Raw genomic sequence first — 24,150 nt, forward strand, 5'->3', positions numbered from 1 at the left:
TTCCTACAGAGTGCAGTTTTTCGTGTAAGAACCATTGCAGACCTTGAATTTACTGAAATGATGGATTCACCACTGAATATGAGCACGTATATTACATAAAGTACACAGGCACTGATTAAGCTAAGCGAGGCTCATGCATTAAAAATGGATGTACAGTACATGATTCATTTCTAAGAAGTTTATGTTAGGGCTTCATAATATTTATATCATCCAAATGGAGGAGTACAGAGAACTTAAAATGACTTTTATTAAAGCAACGTTGTCTGACCTTTTCAAATCTCCCAGCTGTACTGAGCCTGGACAGCCATTCCTCATACCTAATGCTAAACAGTTCTGCTATTTAATTATAAGCTTCAAGGAGGGACTGAACTTGTCACAAGCCACTTGCTACAGGCACATCAAAATCTGTAATTAAATGTACTTTGAGCCCTTGATACATTACAATTAGAAAATGAAAATTAAATCCCTGTTTTGTCGATTTGTGAATCTATTATCAATTAAAATAAGGGGCTCCAAAGAAGATAAAGGCAGTGTATAATTAAAATAGTTCAGAATTGTTAGTGATTTTTTAAATTTTATTTTTCCCCACTCTGAGACAGTCTATTTGTAAATAAAATGCTATACAAATTAATTAGGAATATCATGAGGCAGTTGAGTTTTCTAGCTCTGCTTATTCTTAGTAGTCTGATCTTATATTTTGATAGAGAATAAAGTCAATTGCCTTGGGTAAAAATACCGAAAGAGTAATTATGTATGTAGTTTCTCACCTGGTCATGGTCAAGGTCTGCATCTCCAGTGATAACTATCCGCTTTTCGATTCTGGTTTCCGACACACCACCTTTTACTGTCTATAGGTTTCACAAGGAAAAATACAAGTCAATGGTGATACAGTGACATATCTTAACTTTCCAGTCCATTAAGGGTTGCATTACATTTGCCCCAGGAAGATTGCAGTGGTACAGTCATTTTATGTTCAGCCTTTCAGTGTTGACAAAGTGATCAACAATGTAGTAGAAACGGCAGACTGTTCCAGAAACCCATCAGAGCAGTATTACAGGGTTGGGATGCCTACTCAGTTTGCATTCTAGGTTTGTATATTTTTGCTCACCGTACCCTAACCCAGTAGGGTTAGGTGAGTTAAAAAAAAGTCATACCTGTTTCTTCCCACACACCCCAAGATTAATACATCCACTGTTCAGATTTCCCTAACCTGAATGCCTTGGAGCTGTTTCTGGCACATGCCCACCACCTCCTTTTAAAAAGGCACCTTTGTCCCCCAGTGAGATCTTTACCTTGGTAAAAGTTGCCCAGAGGCATTTGAAACAGCTTCCTGAAAAGTACTTGCTGTGGGTTGAAGGACCCTTACCAATACCATGGGTGTGGTGTGGTAGGCTACACAGGGGAGGCGGGGAAAGAGCCAGGTAGAAGCACTTGCTTCACTAGTATAGTATAGCTCTGGCCAGTTTCAGGCTCTCTTCCCTCCCATAAAAACCACCCACACTGCAGCAAACCGCTGAAGATCCCTAAACAAGAACTTCTCAGGGAGCTTAGAGGGTTGCCTGCCTGGGGAGGAGCTTTTCACTGACATCTTTCTAATGCTTGTTAACTAAACATAAGGCATAAAACTCCCCCACCCCCAAGTTCTAGGAGTGCTTACAGTTCAGAGATAATGAAATAATCAAAATTGCTTCTTTACCCCTTGGTAAAGAAATAGTTGGGTGTCAAATGTACTTTGACAGTGATGAAATGTATTAGAACTTGCTCTTTCCATTTCTTAAAGATGCTTACAGGACAAAAGTTATAGGATCTTCAGGATATCCTCTGCAACCTCAATGCTGCAGCACAGAAAGGCATAAATAGCCTAACTGGCTGGGATTGTATTCATTTATTTTACTGTTCAGTTGTTATGCCGCCTTTCAAAAGGCATCCCAAGGCAGTTTACAAAAGTTAAAACACAACAAAGCTCCATAAAAATAACATTTAAAAGTTTAAAATCAGTTAAACAGCAAAAACCACCACACACCAAAAAAACCCCAACCACCATAAAAAAACACAAACAGAAGCAGGAGAGCTAAGAGACCTGGCAGCCCCTAAGGCAGGGATTCTCAATGTGTGGGTCCCCAGATGTAATTAGACTTCAACTCCCATAATTCCTAACCAAAGGCCACTGGGGCTGGGGATTATGGGAGTTGAAGTCCAATAACATCTGGGGACCCACACGTTGAGAAACCCTGCCCTAAGGGGTAAAAGCCTGAACAAATAAAAAGGCCTTTAAGTTGTTTTTTAAAAGCTGCCACAGATGTCAAAGAGCAGTACTTCACTGGGAGAGCATTCCAAGCCTGGGGGCAACAACAGAGAAGGGATGGGGGTGAGCAGGCAGCTGAGCAGAAGGGTGCTTCACCTCCTATGCATATATAAGATATAGCCACAAGCCAGAATTAAAGCTACTCTTCCTTAGTAGAATATAGTGAAGGTTCAAGGACTTGAAGAACAGCTTAGACTATCAAAGTCTTGAATGTCACAAGTTTTAATGGCCAACAAAAACTGACCAGTTCAATTAGAGTAATGCACTTAATGATAGAAAAGGGAAGAACGGAGCATTGGTGTCCACTTACCGTGAAGGCTCCTTCTTGTTCTTGATGCCAGGGACATCTCTGGGTTATCCTTCCCCATCAGCTCCAAGCAGGACAGAAACTGTGAAAGACAAACAGATAGTGCCCGCCCACTTGGGGCTGCCAAGGATAACCCCGCCCCAGTTCTCTGTTCGAGCGAGGCAGGATCAACAAATAAACCGGACACGTAACGCTTTAACACAAACAACAAGGAGTAGAAATGTAATGCACAAGAACCTTTTAGTAAGGACAAACGTGAATACGAAAGGTTTCCCCTGACCAACAGGTAGAGACATACCTTCCGTCCAACGGGACCAGGCGGAGCGCACCAACTGGGTGGGACGAGATGTCCCTGGCATCAAGAACAAGAAGGAGCCTTCACGGTAAGTGGACACCAATGCTCCGTTCTCAGTTCTTGATGCCAGGGACATCTCTGGGGACATACCCCAGCTTGGTCCACAGGGAGGGAAGCATATCCGCCTAGTCCCGTGGGAGTACCTGTTGAAGGATCCTTCTGCCCACAGCCGCCTGGACAGTGGCGTGAGTCTCAATCTTATAGTGTTTTGTGAAGGTCGAGGGCGTAGACCATGTTGCCGCTCTGCAAATATCCTGAACCGGAGCGTGTGCTGAAAACGCCGCTGAGGCCGCTGCTGATCTAGTGGAATGTGCCGTGATTCCTGGAGGTGGGTTCTTGCGCATAGAGTGATAAGCCAGTACTATGCAATCTTTAATCTAGCGAGCAATGGTCTTTGCAGAGACAGCGGACCCTCTTCCCTTCACACGAACCTCCACGAACATGGAGTTGGTGTTGCGTAATTGCGCCGTGCGCTTAATGTAGGTTTTCAAGCATCTACGCACGTCCAGCTTGTGCCAGAGCTTTTCTTGGTCATGCGTTGGGTGAGGACAAAATGAAGGCAGAAAAACGTCCTGAGATTGGTGAAAGACGGAAGGCACCTTCGTGCGTACGAAAGGATCAGGTATCAGCCTTACCGCTTCCTTTTGGAACACACAGAATGATTTATCGATCGAGAGAGACCTCAACTCCGAAATACGGCGTGCCGACGTGGAAAGCCAATTTCTTTGACAGTATTTCCAGTGGAATGGATGATATTGGTTCGAATGGAGTGTGCTGTAAAGCGGAGAGGACCAGATGGAGGTCCCATGATGGAAACCTGTGTATTACTGGAGGCGACAGGAGGGTGGCTCCTCTCAGGAAACGTCGCAAGTGTGGATATGAAGATAGAGACTCTTGGGGTCTTCCTGAGATCAGGCCCAGTAACGATGCAGCCTGGCATTTTAGTGTGTTGGGCTTGAGGCCCTTGTCTAACCCATCTTGAAGGAATTGCAGGAGGTGTTTGATGGAGGCCGACCCCCGAGGAATGGAATGCAGAGAGGACCATTTTAGGAACGCCCGCCAGGTTGTCTGGTATATCCGATTTGTGGAAGGTCGTCTAGATGCCAAAATCGTGTTCGTGACCGCCGTGGAATATCCGAACTCCTTTAACAAGCTCCGTTCAGTTTCCAGGCGGTCAGCCTTAACCACGCTGGGTCGGGGTGGTAAACCGGTCCCTGGGATAGCAGGTCTTCTCTTACAGGCAGTTGCCATGGATCCTCTTCTGCCATGAGAACGAGCTCCGAAAACCATGGCCTCCTGGGCCAGTAGGGGGCAATTAGTATGACTCGGGCCCTCAAGAGGCGAATCCTCCTGAGGACCCTGGTCAGCAGAGGAGTCGGGGGGTAGGCGAAGAGCAGCCCCTCAGGCCACGGGCTGGCAAGGGCGTCCACTGACGTCGCTCCCTGAGCGGGAAACCTGGACATGAACTGGCACACTTTGGAGTTTATCAGAGACGCAAATAAGTCCATGCAGGGCACACCCATGCGGAGTGTTAGGAGGTGGAAGACCTCTGGGTGAAGACTCCATTCCCCGGGATGAATGTCCTCCCTGCTTAGCCAATCGGCCTTTGTGTTTAGCTCCCCCTTGAGGTGATGAGCTATTATGGAACAAACGTTGGCCTCTGCCCAGTTTAGTAGAAGCACTGCTTCCAGGTGAAGGGAGTGTGATCGAGTGCCCCCCTGGCGATTGATGTGTGCCTTTGCTGTTGTGTTGTCCGTTTTTACTAGGACGTGGTGACCTCGAATTGTCGCTTGGAAGGCGATGAGGGCTAACCGGATGGCTCTCAGTTCCCTCCAATTGATACTGTGCGCCTTTTCCGCTGGGTCCCATCGACCCTGGGCCGAAAGGTGGCGACAGTGAGCCCCCCATCCCGTCGCTCGCATCCATTGTTACCAAGACTCTTGGTGGGTCGAGGAATTCCTTTCCTGCAAACAAGTTGATTGGGCTCAACCACCACCTGAGAGCTTGGCGCACCTGTTTCGGAATCCGAAGGTACAGGAGCTTCCTCTTTGCGATGGAGTGCTGGTGAGGTAGGAGGAACCATTGCAGAGGTCGAAGATGGAGTCTTGCCCACGGAACGACGTCCAAGGTTGCGACCATGAGACCCAATAGCCTGGAGAGGGACATCAGTCGACTTCTTGACGACATCAGAGCCGACTTGACCTCCCTTGTGATGATCTCGAACCGGTCCCAAGGTAGGTACAGGCGGTCTTCCTCTGTGTTCATCACTACTCCGAGATGTTGTAGGTGGTGTGTTGGTTCCAGATGGCTTTTGTGTTGGTTGATAAGGAATCCGTGAGCCTCCAATTCCTGGAGAGTGACCTGCAGGTTCCGCTGAGCTTCCTGGAGGGTGGGGGCTTTCAGGAGCACATCGTCCAAGTACGCAAACAGTCTGATGCCCCTCATGTGCAGTCTGGCGATCAATGGCGCCAGAACCTTCGTAAAGATCCTGGGGGCTGCCGATAGGCCGAACGGTAAGGCCGCGTATTGGAAATGACTGCCTGCGTATTTGAAGCGTAGGAGGTGCCTGCTGTCGGGGTGGATGGGCACATGAAGATATGCCTCTTTCAGGTCGATGGAAACCAGGAAGTCCATGTGGAGAAGAGTTTCCGATATTGATCTCAACGTTTCCATCCTGAAGTGGTGTATTTTGACAGACTTGTTGAGAAATTTTAGGTCCAAAACTGCTCTTTTTGTTCCGTCCCTCTTTGGGACGGTGAATAAGATAGAATAAACGCCCCCCCCCCGACAGGGAGGGACTGGTTCTATCGCGCCAATCTCCAGGAGATGCTTGATGGCCAGCATCATGTCTGCGTGTTTGAGGGCGCAGCGAGATCGAGGTGTTGGAATGAACCTGGGGGGAGGAGGAGCATTTAATTCTATCTTGTAGCCCTTTTGAATCACTGACAGGACCCAGGAGTCTGTGACTGAAGACTCCCAGACGTGGGAGAATTCTGTCAGGCGGCCCCCCAATCTGATGACTTTGCAGTCATTGTTGTGCTTTTTGCTTGGGCTGTGGGACTTGCTGTCTATACCCGCCCGCGCCCCTGAAGGGGAATCTCTGGCGACCCCAGGTTCCCCTTTGCTGTCTGAAATCTCTGAACCGGCCTCTGAAAGGCCGGGAAGCCCGAAAGGGCTGAAAACTCTGGAACTGTTGATAATTCTTTTTAAAAGGTTGGCGATCCACCTTCCTCGAGGTTGTGGGCATCGTTTTGCGTTTGTCAACTGACTCCACTAAAATATCCTTGAGGGCCTCCTCCCCGAATAACTTAGTGGCATCATATGGCACAGCGGTTAGGTTGGACCTAGAGGTATTGTCCACTGCCCAATTCTTCAACCACAGATGACGTCTGCCGAGGACTGAGGCTGCAGCTACTCTAGCCGAGTATCTAACAGAGTCTAGAGTGGCATCCGCCATAAAGGCTTGTGCCTTTTGAATTTTAACTAGTTGCTGTCTAAGTTTGATGTTGTCAGCAGGGGGGTCGTTTAAAAGGCCATCAATCCACAGTAGGGAAGCCCTAGCTGCCATGGATGCTGCGGCCGCAGCCCTTGTGGCGTGCATTGAATTTTCATGAGTTCGTTTAAATGCTGATTCAGCTTTTTTATCTGCTGGGTCTTTGAGGGTGACTTCTCCGTCCCTGGGGACCAAGGAGTTTGACACCAGCTGTACTACAGGGGCATCCGTAGCGGGAGTCTTGAGCAAGTCAGACACCTCAGGCTGGAAAGCATAAAAGCGGTTAGAGATAGCTAAGGGCTTTCTGTTTGCTGCCGGTAATTTCCATTCTTGTTTGACTACATCTGTGAAAAGAGAAGGGAATGGTAGTAAAATTTCTTTAGGGGTGGCCCTGGGGAACACCCAATCCCCCTTCTCATTAGGCGCCTCCTGACTACTTGTCTGCTGGAGGCCAATAGTTTTTAAGATCTTATTCATCAGTGGATTAAAATCATCAGGCACGAAGAGCCTTTGAGACACTGCAGATGTGTCATTATCATCTCCGCCTGACCACTCTGCCTCCTCTCTATCCAGGTTTATGGGGTCCTGGGATACAGGCTCTGTGTGATCAGCTTCCTCCCCCTCAGGGATCGTGCTTTTAGGCCTGTTGCTGATGGGGGCTCTAATAGGCCTGGGATTCCATGGGTTAGGATCCCGTGATTCCAGGTCTGACAACTCAGAGGAGTGTGCATCGCTGCCCTTGTCCACTAGTTTCTTAGGTTTAAGGTGCTTCGTTTTCTTTTTGGCCTTCCTGGGGGGAGGAGGAGAGCTCTCGCTAGAGGAGTCTGACTCCGTGGGGGAGGAATCCCGTCTCTTCCGTTTTTTGGATTTTCCCGCCTTACGGGGTGGCCTAATCTGATAAATGGTGTCTATAATTGCGTTTTTAAACCAGGCCTGCCATTCTGGGGGGACCTTTTTGGGAATGGACGTGGTCGCGCTATGGCTGGGACCCGGTTCTCCCCCGCCCCCTACCACTTCGCCCGGTACCTCAACATGCTCCTGCTGTTGCAATGAGGGCCTTGGAAGGGAATTTTCCGGTGCATTCAAAATGGCCGCCGGCTTTTTTCGCGCCGGTTTCTTGAGCTCCATCGCCATCTTGGGTGTCTCCTCACTGCTACTAAGGCCAACTGCCCGCTGGCCTGCTGCACCTTCAGAGGGGCCACGGGGTTCAAAAGCGCAAACGGCACCCTCCGCTGCCCTCCGGGCCGCTGAAGCGCGAGTCTCGCGGCCCGAGGGCAGGAGACTCGCCGCGGACCCGGGAACGATCGGTGCGGGCGGCTCCAAGGCAGCCGTCACCGTCGTCGCAGCTAAATCGCTTATGCGGAGCTTCCCTGTGTCTTCCCTACGCTCCTCTCTGCTCATGGTTCTCTTTGCTGTTGCCTCCGTTGCTGTGCAGCTGGGGAGTGTAGAATTCTCCCACCTGCAAGAATGCCCCGGTTCCAGAGAGCAGAGCGGCAAGCTCGGTCGCACCAGAGCTGGGGCGCCAAAATGCCTCGAGCGTCCCGGACCCAAACGGTCCTGAATCTTTCCTCTGGGCACCAAAATAATTCTTGCCCTAAGCGGGCTGCCCATGAAATGAGGGGGAAGGGAGGAAGGGGGGGAAGAGGTAAGGGAAATTAAACTAAAGCTCTTTTTAAAAAAAAAAAAAATAGGGTACACAAACAAGGAAAAGGAGCAAAAACTGACAGAACACAGACAATTAGAAAGGCAAGAAGGACAATAATAGAGAAAAAGGTCAGGAGAGAAGAAAAACTGCTGCTGGAGCTGAAGCGAGGACAGAAAGAACTAGGGCGGGGTTATCCTTGGCAGCCCCAAGTGGGCGGGCACTATCTGTTTGTCTTTCACAGTTTCTGTCCTGCTTGGAGCTGATGGGGAAGGATAACCCAGAGATGTCCCTGGCATCAAGAACTGGGAACTGCACATTTCACAGGAGTTATTTTACCTTAGTGATGTGTGTAGTTGTGGTTGTAGATACAGATTCCGATGTGATTGTCTGCGCACTCAACAGCACACCCGCATCACCACTGCCATCAAACTGCATAATCAAGAAGACAGAACAATTCTGACCGACAGAGAAAACCAAAACATCAATCCTCAAGTTCTTCTTTAAGCATAAGTTGCCTGTTTTAGGAATGAACACTTCCAGATAGTGGCTGACATGTTGCACAAAGCCACATGCTCAATTCTGCAATGCTGTGGGTGCCTAAAACAATCCCCATGGTGTTTCGGAACAGGGCTCATCTGCTACTACTAAAAATTGTGATATTGCACTTCCATGGTGCTACATACAATATATGTAACACCACAGAAGTGTAATTGCGTATTTTAAGTAGTAGCAGATGAGACTTTTTCCACAACACACTGGACACTGCTTTAGAGAGCCACAACAGTGTGGGCAGTTCAAAACCACGAACATTATTTTGTGCAACACGTCAGCCTGTTTCTCATGCCACTTGTGGTTTTTCCTGGAGTAAACAATTCTGAATACACACAATAGACCAAATGCTATCTAACATTATTCAATCATCAATCTCTTCCCTTCCAAGACAGATGAGATCAAGATGAGGTGTATTTGTTCCATATCTACAGAAATCTGACCTGACCAGAGTCATTCATGTTCCAGTTACATCCAGACTGAATTGTTGGAACGTGCTCCACACAGAGCTACTTTTGAAAAGTGCCTGGAAACTTCCATTTGTACAAAACGCAACAGAGTATAGTCGGTGGAAGGCATTTAAGATCTTGCTACCCCAGTGTTGTGCCAGCTGCACTGGCTGCCAAGAAAAATCCATAGTTTTATAGACGACGTATAACTATGGAAATATTATTTTTGTCTATTACATTGACAGCCTGACCTCTTTCAATAAGTGATGAGGATTTATCCTAAGTTACATAATGCCTGTACCTGAGGGGATTCATACGTGATCGTTTTCGTTTCTGTTTGAACAATTGGTACTTCCTTGGTGGAGATTTCAGTTCTCTGTGAAGCATCTGAAATGGTCACCATCTCAGTTTTAACCACTGGAGGCTGGTGTTCAGAAAGACAAAGGACTATTGAATTCAAAATCATAAAAGGTAAAACATACATATTATAAGCAGGTTATGAACAAGCTTAAGATGATCAAATAACGAATTTATTTTTAAAATATTCCTTAGAAGAACCTGGAAATCCAAACCTGGAGATGAAAGTCATGAAACACACAAACTTTAACGTCCTGCCTAGAAAGCAAAAAAAAAATTCAATTGCCGTAGTCTATTTACCACACTAAATAAGAATTTATTTGTCAGTAGCATGTATAAATGTGGCTATTAACTCTCAATTTATGACATTTTAAACTTCTATGTGCTTTTTAAACCAGGTGTACATTGTGGTAAAACCCAGACTTGCACTTGCCTAAGCATGAACACTTGGGATCTTCTTCACTCTCCTTTTTTATGCTTACAAAAAAGTGCTTGTGCCTGGCACCTGGGGATTTCTACCACCTCCTTCAGTCCCAGTGCCATTCTCAAGGGTCCCTTGACCCTCAGGATGAGCTTTTTGGGGGAAAGAGTCAGAGGGTTCCAGTGATAAGGAAAAGGTGGAGAAGATCATCTGCACTTGGCACTGTTGTGCAAGCATAAATCTGGATAAAAACTTCTGTAGCGGGGAACCACAGCCAAGCAATGTTCCCTATTGTTTGCACCAATTGCTAACAGACAGTTTAAAAAAATTGCTATGTATTGACCCTGCTGTCTGCAATTTTTTAAACTGTGTGCACACAAGAAGGTATATTCACATTTGGGAGCCACAAATAGCCACCTTTCATTAATAAATGTACCATGTTTCTGCTAGAAAAGTTATGGTTTGCGCTGTGACAAAATGGAAATCTCAGACACTAAACAGGTGAAATAGCTTTTACAAATAACTTCAGCTGGTATTATTGGACTCTTCAACATGCAAATGATCTATATTGGCATTTTTGAGACTAAGGTCAATCAAGAAAAACCTGTTGTATGGCACCCAAAACTTATTCTTGCTACATTGCCTTAAATGTTAATAGATTGGATTTAATTGCATGGATGAATATGTTTGACACAACTCAACAGAATGAATTTGTCTCTGCAGAAGATTAAGTTAGTTGACCTCAGCCAACTCTACAACCCTTCAAGTTCTACAGTTCACAAACCTGGAGGTGGAGGTGCACTCTGCCGCCCTACACATGCAACAACCACACATGCATCCCTGCTAGATGAGGAACCACACCTCCAAAGAAGTGCTTATGTGTAATCTCTTTCTCTCTCTTTTCTATTAGCAACTGTATAGACTAACTGACTGAATGGCACAACTGCTATTTGATAGGACTGTATACATGTGGGCTTTTTGAGTTTTCATTTATTTCTCTCAAGTGTTTAATATAAAGCAATTTATCTTGTTGAATGTTTTCATCAACACCTATTTGTATTGTTTTATGTTACTTTATATTGTGTTTTTGTTACACTCGTATGCCTCCTTGAATGTATTAGATGCACAAAGACAGGATATACATTAAGTAGCTGTATCTCATAAAGGCTGTGAAGGCTGGATTGATGGTATATTCTTAAATAGAGTAGTAGGTGTTTCTGTATCAAGATCAAGGCAGCAATTTCAAAAAGTAAAGTTAAAAATCTGTGTGTTTTAAGAAAAATATTAGATGTGTTTTGGCTGTTTTCATCTCATGCACAAATTAGATTATTTCACAACTGCTATCATAAGCTACTGTTGGGTCATAAAAGACTTAACAAAATAGACAGGACAAGACTCAACACACTAACATATGCAAACAAAAGCAAACGATGAAAAAGTAAAAATAATATGATATAATCCCAGGAAAGTGTGCTTTACTGGGCAACCAGACTAGATGTAACAAAAATTCAGAAGTCATATCCAAAAGGCAGAATTTGACCGTACATCAATTTCCCCCCTTCCAAATCTGAATCTTTGTGAAAACCTGAAGAGATCAGAGAAGAAGAAAGGCAGAGATATTCAACCCTAAGAGAGAAATCTCTAATCTAGTGTTCCTTCCTTGTCTACCATTTACCTCAGAGCAACAAATTATTTGTGGTGAACCATCAATGTCAATATGTGAAGCCTCTCCATTTAGTTTGAACTGCTCCTCCTCCCTTTCTTCTTTCAGGCCTTTCTTATCCAGTCTCATTAGGTTTGCCTCTCCAGATGTATTTGTCGGTACTTCACTTTTCCGGACCAAAGCTTCTGTCACTTCTGTGTGTTCAACTTTTACTTGACCAGATTGTGAAATTTCCATACAAACTGTTGCCTGCGCCTTGTATTCTTCGTCGTCTTCTTTTTCTTCTTCAATATCTTCCTTTTCTTCTAGCTCTTCTTTTATGGCATCCTGAGTCATTCGTTGATGTGGCCGATATTCTCCTACTTCGTCTTCACTTTCACTACTGCTGCTGTCTGATGACAATGATGAAGAGTCCTTTTTCGATAGATGTTCCATCTTCTGTATTTTCCCACTATCAAAGACAACTTGTATTTTGCCCCTGTTGGTATCGTCTGTGACTACTGTCTCTTCTATCTCAACCTCTGCCTGCTTCTTCTCCACTACATTCAGAGTCTCATGTGAACTCTGCACAAAACAAATGGATGAGGAAAAACAAAAAGTAGGACATATAAATAAATAAAAACAATGAACATTAAATTAAGTGATGCGTGGCTCAGGTCACATGAAGAACAAAGATGACTAATAGTTAAATGAAAAAAGAAAGGAATGAAAAAGAAAGAAAAAGATGAAGATTCTGAAATGTCAAAGCTCAATGGACTATGGCAAAGTAGGAGAACCTTAATAGTCCTGCTGGTTCCAGAGGAAGGCTCTTCTGTTTGGGGAGTAAACTTCTGTGAAACAAAAGAGTAACCAGAAGACACAAATAAATAAGCATTTCTACACTAGACACCAAAACATTTGATTATATCATTTCACAAAACAACACACAGAGTGACACTAAAGATTTATGACACAGTTCTGTTAAGGCAGCATAAAGTACACAGAAAATAGTTATACTGAAAATAAGTATTTTTCAAGTCCAGAGAATTGTAAAACTCACTACTTCTGGGGATTCAGAAAAAAACATAAGCTTTTAGCAGCCAGGAATAAGCTTTCAGGTGCTTAGTATTTATCCTCTCCAAGTGTACTCTCTTGGGATGGGACTAAAATAGTATTTTGGTATATAATTTATATTTTATTTTAGGGATTTGTATCCCTCTTTTCTAGTAACACAGATCAAAATACTCCCCCTCCCAAAGCAAAATATGCTTTATTAACTGTTCTTTGGGTGATCTTAAGGAATGCTTTCATTATAATATTGCAATGGAACCATATTCTTTAAGATCACCTAAGCATGATAGCTGTGGCATAGGTAACATCTCACATTCATATGGTTGGATCCTACCTTGCATGAGCAGAACAAAGCTCATGTGGCAAGGACCTTTCCTGCCTTCTCCTCCACATAGCAGCTCCTGAAAAGACTTCAAGGTTCAGGGGAATCTTGGGAATGGAGTGGGATAGGTTACTGGGACCTGCAGGGGAATGGGGGGAATCCTCGGAAATTGGGCATAATGTTTCTGTGAGCAGAGCATTTGTGGGGAGGAGGAGGTGGGTAAGATTCCTTGAACAAGTTTCATTCCGCTTGTGAAAGTTAGAATTCAACATATTTAATGATCTTAGACCAGTGATTTTAAAGCAGGGGCCACTTTGGGAGAAAAAACAACCTTTTAGTGCAAGAGGCATTTCCCACTTGCTAACTTCTGTGAGTACTGCACTTTCCCTAGCACTGGGCGGTTTGTGCAGACTTCAAGAGCAACAGAACACTGTCATGCCTCAGCACCATCTCAGACGGTGTGAATGGCATGCTGGGAATTGTAGTCCTTCCCAGCTTTTTCTCCAGTTACAAGGAAAGTGTTGGGAAGTACTACGCTTCTCAGTGTTGCATGTGCCATTTTCAAGATGGTGCTGGGGCTTGAGAGGGCTTTTGTTTCTGTTAAAGTAGCTCCACCAGTGCTACGAAAAGCACAGCAAAAGCACAGCCCTGCAAGGTGAGTGTGGTCACCTATTCACAGTGCCAGGGGAGCTGTGCAGGGTATTTGACATCAGCTGAAGCTTTGCACAGCCCTAACAAATAATTAGATAGGAAGCTGCACTTAGGGTCAAAGGGAGAGGCCATTGGATTCCAGGCCTTGCAGGGAAGAATACTGTCAAACTCTGGAGTAGCTGAGAATCTGAGGAAATATATACAATGTACCTGGAAACATATAACAATTCAAATGAAGGAATACAACTGGCATGTAAACATGTAAGGAATAGGACCAATAGTTTTTTTAAAAAAATACTAAAATTCATGAGCTTTGATCAAGACTAACATGTGGATTTTAGAAGCCAAAGGTAACAATACCTTTAATTAAACCTTACTCAGCATGTGTGACTTAATTTTGATTTCAAGTGAAGTTGACTTGGCTATGATTGGCAGAATTTGAGATATAAAATTAATTTTGAAAACTATTGTTTTTGAAGAACTGTGTCTAAGTGCAATGGATTAAACTTGCTGTTTTTCTAAAAAAATAATTCCATATTAACCTTTCCTTGGCTATTGAGAACAAAAGAAAATTATTTTTAATAGAGCAGTGAAGTAGCAATTACAATGTTTAAAGCCTAGCAAATCATCCCCACTGCAGGTGTAGTGATGTTGCCAGCCCTGAAGTGATAGGGAAAGCCAGTTTATGCAGGAAATCTGTGGACACATCAACTCTCATGAGACTTTGAATTGGGCTCTGTATATTGTTCTCTGCCCTAATTTTAGCTGATATTCTTTTTTCATTAGACACAAAGCACATCTGAGAAATCAAAGGGAGTCCAGTCTCTATATATGGCTTAATGCTGAAAAAAGTAAATGCAGAAAAGCACCTCAGGCAGCTGAGAGAATGGTGAGGCAGAAAGCTTTTCAGAAGGTACATTATCTTTCACAACAGTGCCCTCTGCTGTCCACAAGGTAGCTGAAGTGAAGGCAGTTTTCATGCTAGTGGAAAAACCCTCTTTACAAAATAAAATTGATGCTATCTCCTCTTCTAGGCTCTAGACAAGTTAGAAAATGGAAAGCAACAAATTAACAGCAGAAGACAAAACAGCAGTGACCTACAAAGAAAGAAAACATCCAGCAAGAAATGAAACAAAGGACAAGACACAAAGAAAAAAGTACACTGAGAAAAGAGAGAAGAAAAAGTACATTTAAACATGTTTCTCTAAAGGATACAGCTCATATTCTACGTTTAGGACAGGGTTTCTTAACCTTGGGCCAAAGATGTTTATTATTTATTTATTTATGTATTTGTTTGATTTTTAGACCACCCTTACAAAATAGCTCAGAGTGGTTCACAAACATCATAAAACAGTTAAAATCAATCAATGACCAGGCATAAAAATTTTAAAATACAATAAAGCAGCCAAAAAGTAAAACAATTCAAAACCCTATAAAAACCCGATACATTAAAGACCCTTTAAAACAATTTAAGAGCACTGGAAGGCCAAGCCAAACAGGTAGGTCTTTAGGGCTCTCCTAAATTCCAATAAAGAATTCAAATTACAGATGTCTGCAGGGAGCGCATTCCACAATCTAGGAGTGGCTACAGAGAAGGCCCGCCTCTGTGTCGCCACCAGATAAGCCAGTGACAACTGAAGCCGGACCTCCTCAGATGATCTTAGCGTGTGGTGGGGATCAGACCAAAGAAGGCGCTCTCTAAGGTAACCTGGACCTAAGCCGTTCAGGGCTTTAAAGGTAATAACCAGCACTTTGTATTTTGCCCGGAAACATATTGGCAGCTAGTGCAGCTGTTTCAAAACAGGCATAATATGGTCTCTCCGAGTTGTCCCGGAGACCAGCCTGGCTGCCGCATTCTGAACTAACTGAAGTTTCTGAACTACGTACAAAGGCAGCCCCACGTAGAGCGCATTACAGTAGTCAAACCTGGAGGTTACCAGCTGGTGCACCACTGTTCTGAGGTCATCCTCCTCTAGGAATGGATGCAGCTGTCAAATCAGTCTAAGCTGATAAAAAGCACTCCTGGCCACAGCCTCCACCTGAGATACCAGGGTGAGGCCTCGATCCAGGAGTACCCCCAAGCTGCGTACCTGCTCCTTCCGGAAGGAGTGTAACCCCATCCAGCACAGGGAGATCTAACTCATCCCTCAGATTGTGAGTCCCTACAATGAGCACCTCCGTCTTGCTTGGATGCAGCTTCAATTTGTTATCCCACATCCAACCCTTTACTGCCTGTAGGCAGGCATTTAGGGAATGAATGTCATTTCCTGATGAAGCAGATGAAAGAGAGAAGTAGATTTGGGTGTCATCAGCATACTGATAACACCCAGCACCAAATCTCCTGATGACCTCACCCAGCAGTTTCATGTAAATACTGAAAAGCATTGCTTGGGTGTTGTTGGACTACAACTCCCATCATCCCCAGACATGGCCTTTGTGGTTGAGGATTATGGGAGTTGTAGTCCAACATCATCTGGGGGCGCAAGGTTAAGGGACCCCGATTTAGGACATTTGTTTTCAATTACACTAGAGTCTGCTATTATATTCTACATGAAACTCCAACTGAAAACCTATTTTGTGCTACAGCCATTAAACTAGATCACATTTTCAAACTTTTAGATTAACTACTGCTACATAATGTCCCATGTTCTTCAGGACATTAATTACAAAAGGAAAGGCAGGTCAAAGAACACATTTTAGCTCAATGCAGTAAGTTAAAGCTACAAATGAACAAAATTACTTTGAAAATTCTCCTGGGTGTGCCCAGGAGAAATGCATCCCGGCAGCCCAGCTGATTGGCTGAGCAGCAGACACGCCTGACTGGCTGAGGTGCACTTAGGAGGATTGGTCGCAATGGCCACGGTGGGCCCAGTCACAGAGGCCAGAGGCGGCGCAGGCCCGGCCCAGCTATGGAGGCAAGGCCCAGGAGGGGGGAAAGAAAGCGTGGGGGCAGAAGTGGCAGTGGGGAGAGGCAGCTGGGCCCAGAAGCGGAGACTGGGGCAGAAGGTGTGTGTGTGGGGGAGAGGTAACCGCCGGCCCCGAAGAGCACACAGATGCTCTGTGCGGGGTCGGCTAGTTACTTTGAATTGTTTGACTTGACTTCATGGGGTTACTTTGGGCTAACAGGTTGCTCACCTGTAACTAGTTCTTCTAGTGGTCATCTGTTCTCTTACATGATTGGGCTTTGCACCTGAGTAGAGACCACACTGGAACCTCTCCAAACTCCTTTATTACCCTTGAGGTCTTTTGGAGGTAGCCCCTCCCCTCCCAATACATGCCTGTGCAGGCTTTCCCTCCTTTAATCCCTGAGTCTGCTGATACAGTGAACTATAGAGGGGAGGATGGGATGGTGTGTAAGAGCATAGATTACAACTAGAACTAAAGTTACAGGTAAGCAACCTGTTCTTTGACATGGTCTGTGTGCTTTACATGATTGAGCCCATAGCAAGCTATACCCTGAGTTCCTTACCTGGAGATGGGTGATTATGCAAAGAGTGACTGAAAAACTGCTGTGCTGAAGGACACATCCCTGCGGGCTTGTATGTCCAGGACATAGCGTTGCATGAAGGAATGTGGTGTTAACTAAGTCACAGCTTGGCAGATGACATCCAAGGGCACCACCCTGTTAAAGGCGGCTGATATAGCGACCACTCTGGTGGAGTATGCCCAGGCTCCTGAGGGCAGTGGCTTTCATGCTATGTTGTAGCACAGATGGATAGTCTTGACTATCCAGTGGGACAGCGTTTGGGCGGAGGCCTGACTTCCTCATTGGGGGCCCACATAAGTGATAAACAGGGAGTTAGGTTGCCACAAGTGAGTTGTGCAGTGGACATAGAAAGCTAGGGATCATCTGACATCCAGTGAACATAGGCAGAGATATGCGAAGTCCTTGGAGTCCAGGAAGAACACAGTTAATGTGAGTGTCTGTGAGTGGTGAAAGGAGGACAACACTTTGGGAAGGAACGTGACATCAGGATGTGATAGCACTTTGTTTCTGAGGAAGGTGAGATCAAGGATGTGTGTGTGTCGGGCGGGGGGAGGATCCGCCCTCAATGCTTGTAGCTTGCAGACCCTGTGTGCTGAAGTCATGGCTACAAGGGAGGTGACCTTCCAAGATACTAGATTGCAGTCTGCTTTAGCCAAGGGTTCAAAGGGGAACCTCATCAAGCAGGAGAGTACCAGCAACAGGTCCCATGCAGGTGCCACAATGGGTTCATCTGGGTACAGGTGCATCAGCCCTTTTAGGAATTGTTTTATGATAGAGTCTTTGAACCATTAGGGCTGCAGCTCAGGGGGCATGAGCCACTATGGCTGCAAGGTGGACCCTCAGGGAAGATGTTTTTAAACCAGCTTCTTTGAGGAGCAAGAGGTAGAAACATGTATCTTGAGGTCAAGTTAGCAGAGGTCATGCTGTTTGCCTGTAGGAATGTTTAGAAGTGTTTCGATTTATGATGATATGATTTCACTATTGCAGGTTTCCTAGCCGCTGTGAAGATTCATTGAAGCTCCTGTGGAAAGGTGTCCATATCCTCCATGCTATGAGTTGCAGTCTGTGTATGTCCAGATAAAGGAGTTTCCCCAATGCTTGGGTGAAGACGCAAGTGTACGGAAGCAGTCTGGAGTGGCAGCTCGAGGACAGGTGGAGAAGGCAGGGGAACCATGGCCATCTTGGCCACCATAGTGTTATTAGAATGCAATCAGGTTTCTCTCATATTTTGAGGTTGGCCCAATGAATTAGTGTAATTGACGGGAACAGGTATGTGAATAGTCCCAATTGATGGAGAAGACTACTCCTAAAGTCCCCGATCTGCTCTTGAGCTGATTTTGCGGCATTGACAATTCTGGGGCAAGGTGAAAAAATCCATGTCCAGGATGTCCCAGTTATGGAATACAAACTGGATTACGGAGCTGTCCAGTTGCCATTCCTGGCAATCCTCCTGTGCTCTGCTCAGGGTATCTGCTGTCGTGTTGACAGTGCCTTGGACATGCACCGTGGTATGAGTGATGTGTTGGGCTATGCACCAGTACCAGATGTCCTTTGATAGGAACAGCAACTTTGAGGAGCTGGTGACTCCTTGTCTGTTTAGGCAGGCTTTGGCCGTGGTGATATCAGTCTGAACTGTAACCACAGAGTTTCAGAGAATGGGAAGGAACCCTTTGAGGGCCTTAAAAATCACCAGCAGCTCCAGGTAGTTTGTGTATTGGTGGGATCCTCTTTCATCCCATCGGCCCTTGAGGTGAAGACTCCCAGTATGGGCTCCCCATCCCTTCTCTGCTGCATCTGTGTTTAGAACATATGTGAGCATTAGGGAATGGAATGGGGTTCCTACTATTAGATGTTGTATCAGGGCCCACCAGTGTACTGACTGGTGGATCTCTTGCAATAAGTGAAGGTCGACAGTTTGAGTCCATCTGTGGAATGAAGTGCTTGAGGAACCAGTGTTGAAGCATTCGTTAGTGCAGGCGTGCATGAAAGATGATGTGCATTGTGGAGACCATGTAGCCTAATAACTGTTTAATTGTCTGGGCCTGATGGTGTTCCTCTTGTACTGCTCTGGTGGCCAGGGTGGATATGGCATGGATTCGTCATTCAGGTAGACAGTGGAACAGAAGTCCTATGAACTCTATGCAGCTGGTGGGGGTAAAATTAGACTTCTTGTGATTGATCTGGAGACCTGGATGAGTGAGTAGGTCTATGGCTGACAGTTGTGAGTGCTGCCTCAGTGTTCTGTGGGCTATCTCCAACTATCAACCAGTTGTCTGAATAAGGAAATAGTTGGATTCCTTGTTGTAGGAAGGCTACCATAGGGGCCATCTACTTTGTAAATACTCTGGGAGTAGATGCTAGGCCAAAGAGTAGGGACTTGAATTGGTAAGTGTCCCTTCCAACTTTGAAATGGAGATATTTTCAGTGTTGAGGCCTGATGGTTAGGTAGTAGTATGCATCCATGAGGTAACCATGTTCCTTTCTGGAGAATGGTGGTTGTGGGGCCCATGATCATACTAAATTGTTTGTAGGTGAGCATCGGTTCAAGTCTTTGAGGTCCAAGATTGGCCGGAGGCTGCTGCTGTGCTTGGGGATGGCAGAAGAGGGTGAGTAAAAGCCCTCTTCTGGCACCTATTCTATGGCATCCTTCTCTAGAAGGGAGATAACTTCTTCTATTAAGACTGGGGTAGGGATTGTGGTGATTGGTAGAGACAGGGAGAGGGTGTAGGAAAACTTTAGCGCATAGCCAATCCTTATGATGGTGAGGACCCATGAATCTGCTGTGATGTTTTACCATTCTTAAAGATAACAAGAGATCATAGTCACTGTTTCTTCAAGAAGGAGGCAGATGGCTTATGTTTTTGTGCCGAAGCCCTCTGGATATTTTAAGGTGGTCTCCTGGCATAATGGAGGTACTTTTGGCCCCGAAAGGAGAGATCTGAGGCTGAAAAATGGATAGCGGATCTTGACAGTTGGTTGTGGGTCCATCTGTTTGGTCTGTTGGTATGCGAGATACACGACTGATAACTAAGTGACATCGAACGTGCTTTGTTCTGTAGTTTCTGGATCTTTTGCAAGGTGTAATTTGTTTTCTCTCCAATAAGAGCATTCGCATTGAAGGCTAGGTCCTCAATGTGGGAGCGAGCTTCATGGGAGAGTGCAGAGGACCCGAGCTAGCTGTGTCATCTAATTGCAATAGATGTGTCCATCACCTTTGAGGCGCACTCTGCAAAGTGCCTTGCTGAATTTAGTTCCTGTTTAGCCAGATGCACCACGTCTTTCAGGAATTCTTTAGCAGGATCCTTCTTGTCCTGAGGAAGGTGGTCTAAAAACATGGCCAGTTTCTGCCATAGGAAATGGTGATACCTGGCATTATAAGCCTGATAGTTTGCTATTTTAAGGTGAAGCCCAGAAATTAAATACAGTCGCCTTCCAAAGGTGTCCACTTTTAGGCCTTCATAGTCAGATGGTGTTGATGCTGACCATAATCTATTTTTGGAAATGGATGTCTCTACCATTACTGAATTGGGGGTGGGGTGTTTCTGGAGTAACTTGCCTCTTCTTGTTCTTTGTGAACTCTTTAAAAGTTTCTAGTTGCTTGATTGGTTGAGGTAGTGAAGAAGATTTCTTCCAACATGTTTTTGCGATTTCCATTAGTACAGTGTTCATGGGCAGAGACATTGGGGAGTGTGTGTCCGCATCAAAGAAGCCAAAGAGAGGGCTGAGTTCCCCTTTGTTTTGTTGTGACAGTTGGAATCTCAGGGATGTTGCCATCCTGGAGATGTAATCAGAATACAATTTGTAGTCTTCGGAAGGGGAGCCTGGCTTGGGGTCAACCAGGAGGTTGGGGGGTGAAGATCCCAGAGATGCTAGTTCTCAATAGGTGGAATATACGTCCTCCTCAGACTCATGCTCTGAACTGGAGTCACCTTCACTTTGTTCTGGAGAGGTGGGATCTCTGGGTGTTTGATATGGTTTTTCCAGTTCTTGCAGTTCTAGCCATTTTGGGACAGACATCAGGGGATGAGATACTGGTCCTGCTAGTCTCCGGAGTGATGGTTGTGGCATTGAGGTGGTAGTGCTGGGGTCAACCATAGGGCTCTTGGTTGCCTCTGCAGGAGTGATCTTCCCTGGTGGTTCCACAAAACCACCATAGGGCTTGTTCCTAGAACCAAGAGTGCAACCTGGAGGCCTTGTCTTTGTGAGCCTGTTTTGTGAATTTCAGGCTATGTGGGCTTCTCTGTGACAAAACAAGTAGTGGCTGTGCCCATCAGTTGAGGGCAGTTTGGCCATCTTTTGAATGTGACCTTACTGGCCATACACCAGAACAGTGATACCCCAACTGTCCAGGGGGGGAGGGGAACAAAAACACAAAACATGGAAACTCAGAACACTAAAGAAAGGAAAGGAGGAAAAAGAGAAAAAGAGAGAAGGAAGAGAATAACCTTTTTTTTTGCGGGGGAAGCTTGGAGCGATCCCAAATGGTGCTGATTTGTCAGCGGACGAAGACAGACTGAAGGAGGGAAAGCCAGCACAGCTGCATATTAGCGGAGGGGGAGGGCTACTGCCAAAAGACCCCGAGGAAGAGAAAGGAGCTTGGAGAGATTATTTTGTCTCTGTGCAGGTGCAAAGCCCAATTGTGTAAAGCACAAAGACCATGTCAAAGAACGACACATTACATACCAATATGCATATTAATGCCCTTCCCACTAGCATTAACCACAAGGAGTTCAAAACACATGGTTGCAAAAGGTGAGACAGCTGTTGGGATATGATTTATAGCAGAGCAACAATGGGTGGAAAAGGGGTAAAGCACACCACCTCTTCTACACATTTTGACTTCAAGCACTCCTCTAAAATGGCTTTTCTAGCACTCACACACACCACAATGGTGTCAGGGCTCTGATACAGCATTTGTGCATAATTTGTAGTTAGCCCCTGTTAACCATTCTAAATTAAAGACAAAGTACAACCATGCTGTATTTACCCAAATAGAAGATGACTCTGAATGCAAGACAACCCCCTTTAAAAATGGAAGTTAAAAAGAAATTGTGTCTGTATGGAAGAGGATTCTAAATTTAAGACAATGCCCCCTCCAATTTCACCCTTCAATAAAGAAAGCATGGAGCTTTTTAAAAGAATACCATACATCTGAAACCATTTTATTTATAGTACATGTTGTTAAATTGGTTTAATTTTTATAAAGCATTCCACACAAACTTTGTACTTAGATCATTTTTATAGGCAGCAAAAGTTCTAGAACCAAACAACTGCCACTGTACTAAAATTAAAATACTTCTAACTAACTCCCCTCACTCAGAGCCCCTGGTGGCGCAGTGGTAAAACTGCCGCCCTTTAACCAGAAGGTTACAAGTTTGATCCTGACCAGGGGCTCAAGGTCGACTCAGCCTTCCATCCTTCCGAGGTCGGTAAAATGAGTACCCAGAATGTTGGGGGCAATATGCTAAATCATTGTAAACCGCTTAGAGAGCTTTGGCTATAGAACGGTATATAAATGTAAGTGCTATTGCTATTGCTATTCTCTGGATCCTTGCCCAACCTGGCTGCTTCGATCTAGTGGAGAGATTGTTGGAGATGGCCTAATTAATATCATAAATGCATCACTGAGGGAGGGTAGGGTGCCACCTTGTTTGACAGAGGCAATAGTTAGACCTCTTCTTAAGAAGCCTTCCCAGGATCCCTCAGCGATGGATAGTTATAGGCCAATCTCCAATCTCCCCTGGTTGGGCAAGGTAATCGAGAAGGTGGTAGCCAACCAGCTACAGGCGGTTTGGGAGGAAACTGATTATCTAGACCCATTTCAAAGTGCCTTTAGAACGGGCTATGGGGCTGAGAAAGCCTTGGTCGGCCTGATGGATGACCTTTACTGGGGAATCGACAAAGGGAGTGTGATTCTGTTGGTCCTCTTGGATCTCTCATCAACATTCGATAAAATCGACCATAGTATCCTTCTGGGTCGCCTGAGGGAGTTGGGAATAGGAGGCACTGCTCTGCAGTGGTTCCGTTCCTATCTCTCGGGTAGATCTCAGATGGTGCAGCATGGTGACAGTCACTCCTCAAAGCAGGAGCTGTTATATGGAGTCCCCCAGGGCTCCATTCTATCACCAATGCTTTTCAATATCTACATGAAACTGCTGGGTGAGGCCATCAGATTTGGTGCTGGGTGTTATCAGTATGCTGATGACACCCAAATCTACTTCTCCCTTTCTTCTTCAGGAAATGGCACTCACTCTCTAAATGCCTGCTTACAGGCAGTAATGGGCTGGATGAGGGAGAACAAATTGAAGCTGCATCCAAGCAAGACGGAGGTGCTCATTGCGGGGGCTCAGAATCTGAGGGATGAGTTAGATCTTCCTGTGCTGGATGGGGTTACACTCCCACAGAAGGAGCAGTTGTGCAGCTTGGGAGTACTCCTGGATCCAGGCCTCACCCTGGTATCTCAGGTGGAGGCCATGGCCAGGAGTGCTTTCTATCAGCTTTGGCTGATTCGACAGCTGCACCCATTCCTTGAAGAGGATGACCTCAAAACAGTGGTGCACCAGCTGGTAACCTCCCGGCTTGACTATTCCAATGCGCTCTACGTGGGCCTTTGTACGTAGTTCGGAAACTTCAATTAATTCAGAATGCGGCAGCCAGATTGGTCTCTGGGGTAACCCGGAGAGACCATATTATGGCTGTTTTGAAACAACTGCACTGGCTGCCGATGTGTTTCTGGGCAAAATACAAAGTGCTGGTTATTACCTTTAAAGCCCTGAACGGCTTAGGCCCAAGTTACATCAGAGAGCGCCTTCATCTGCATGATCCCCACCGCATATTAAGGTCATCTGAGGAGGTTCATCTCCAGTTACCACCAGTTCATCAGGTGGCAACTCAAGAGGCGAGCCTTTTCTATAGATGCTCCGGGGCTGTGGAATGTGCTCCCTGCGGAAATCCGTAATTTGAATTCTCTATTAGCCTTCAAGAGAGCTCTTAAAACGTATTTGTTTGGCCTAGCTTTCCAGAGTTTTAAAATCGGTTTTAATATTTTTACCCAGTTTCAGGGTTTTTAATTATTGCGATTGTTTAATTGTTTTAG

General features: G+C 45.3%; 1 protein-coding gene across 25 annotated transcripts in view; it reads right to left on the reverse strand.

Moving 5' to 3' along the window:
* The window catches only part of EPB41L2 (erythrocyte membrane protein band 4.1 like 2), a 205,544-nt gene that overhangs the window by 7,915 nt on the left and 173,479 nt on the right, over window positions 1-24,150 (reverse strand). For 12 of the 25 annotated variants that reach the window (XM_053286906.1, XM_053286887.1, XM_053286894.1 and 9 more), the window contains 6 exons: window positions 14,437-14,604; window positions 12,321-12,374; window positions 11,557-12,108; window positions 9,405-9,527; window positions 8,442-8,534; window positions 768-848 (listed from right to left, as the gene is read on the reverse strand). In XM_053286906.1, the coding sequence (XP_053142881.1) occupies window positions 768-848; window positions 8,442-8,534; window positions 9,405-9,527; window positions 11,557-12,108; window positions 12,321-12,374; window positions 14,437-14,604 (1,071 nt within the window). Of the gene's footprint in view, window positions 1-767; window positions 849-8,441; window positions 8,535-9,404; window positions 9,528-9,675; window positions 9,719-11,556; window positions 12,109-12,320; window positions 12,375-14,436; window positions 14,605-24,150 lie in introns of those variants that run through there. The other 13 variants (XM_053286953.1, XM_053286918.1, XM_053286952.1 and 10 more) reach the window with 8 other exon arrangements.

Source organism: Hemicordylus capensis, chromosome 1 (assembly GCF_027244095.1).
Source record: "Hemicordylus capensis ecotype Gifberg chromosome 1, rHemCap1.1.pri, whole genome shotgun sequence".
In the NCBI taxonomy this organism is placed as follows: domain Eukaryota; kingdom Metazoa; phylum Chordata; class Lepidosauria; order Squamata; family Cordylidae; genus Hemicordylus; species Hemicordylus capensis.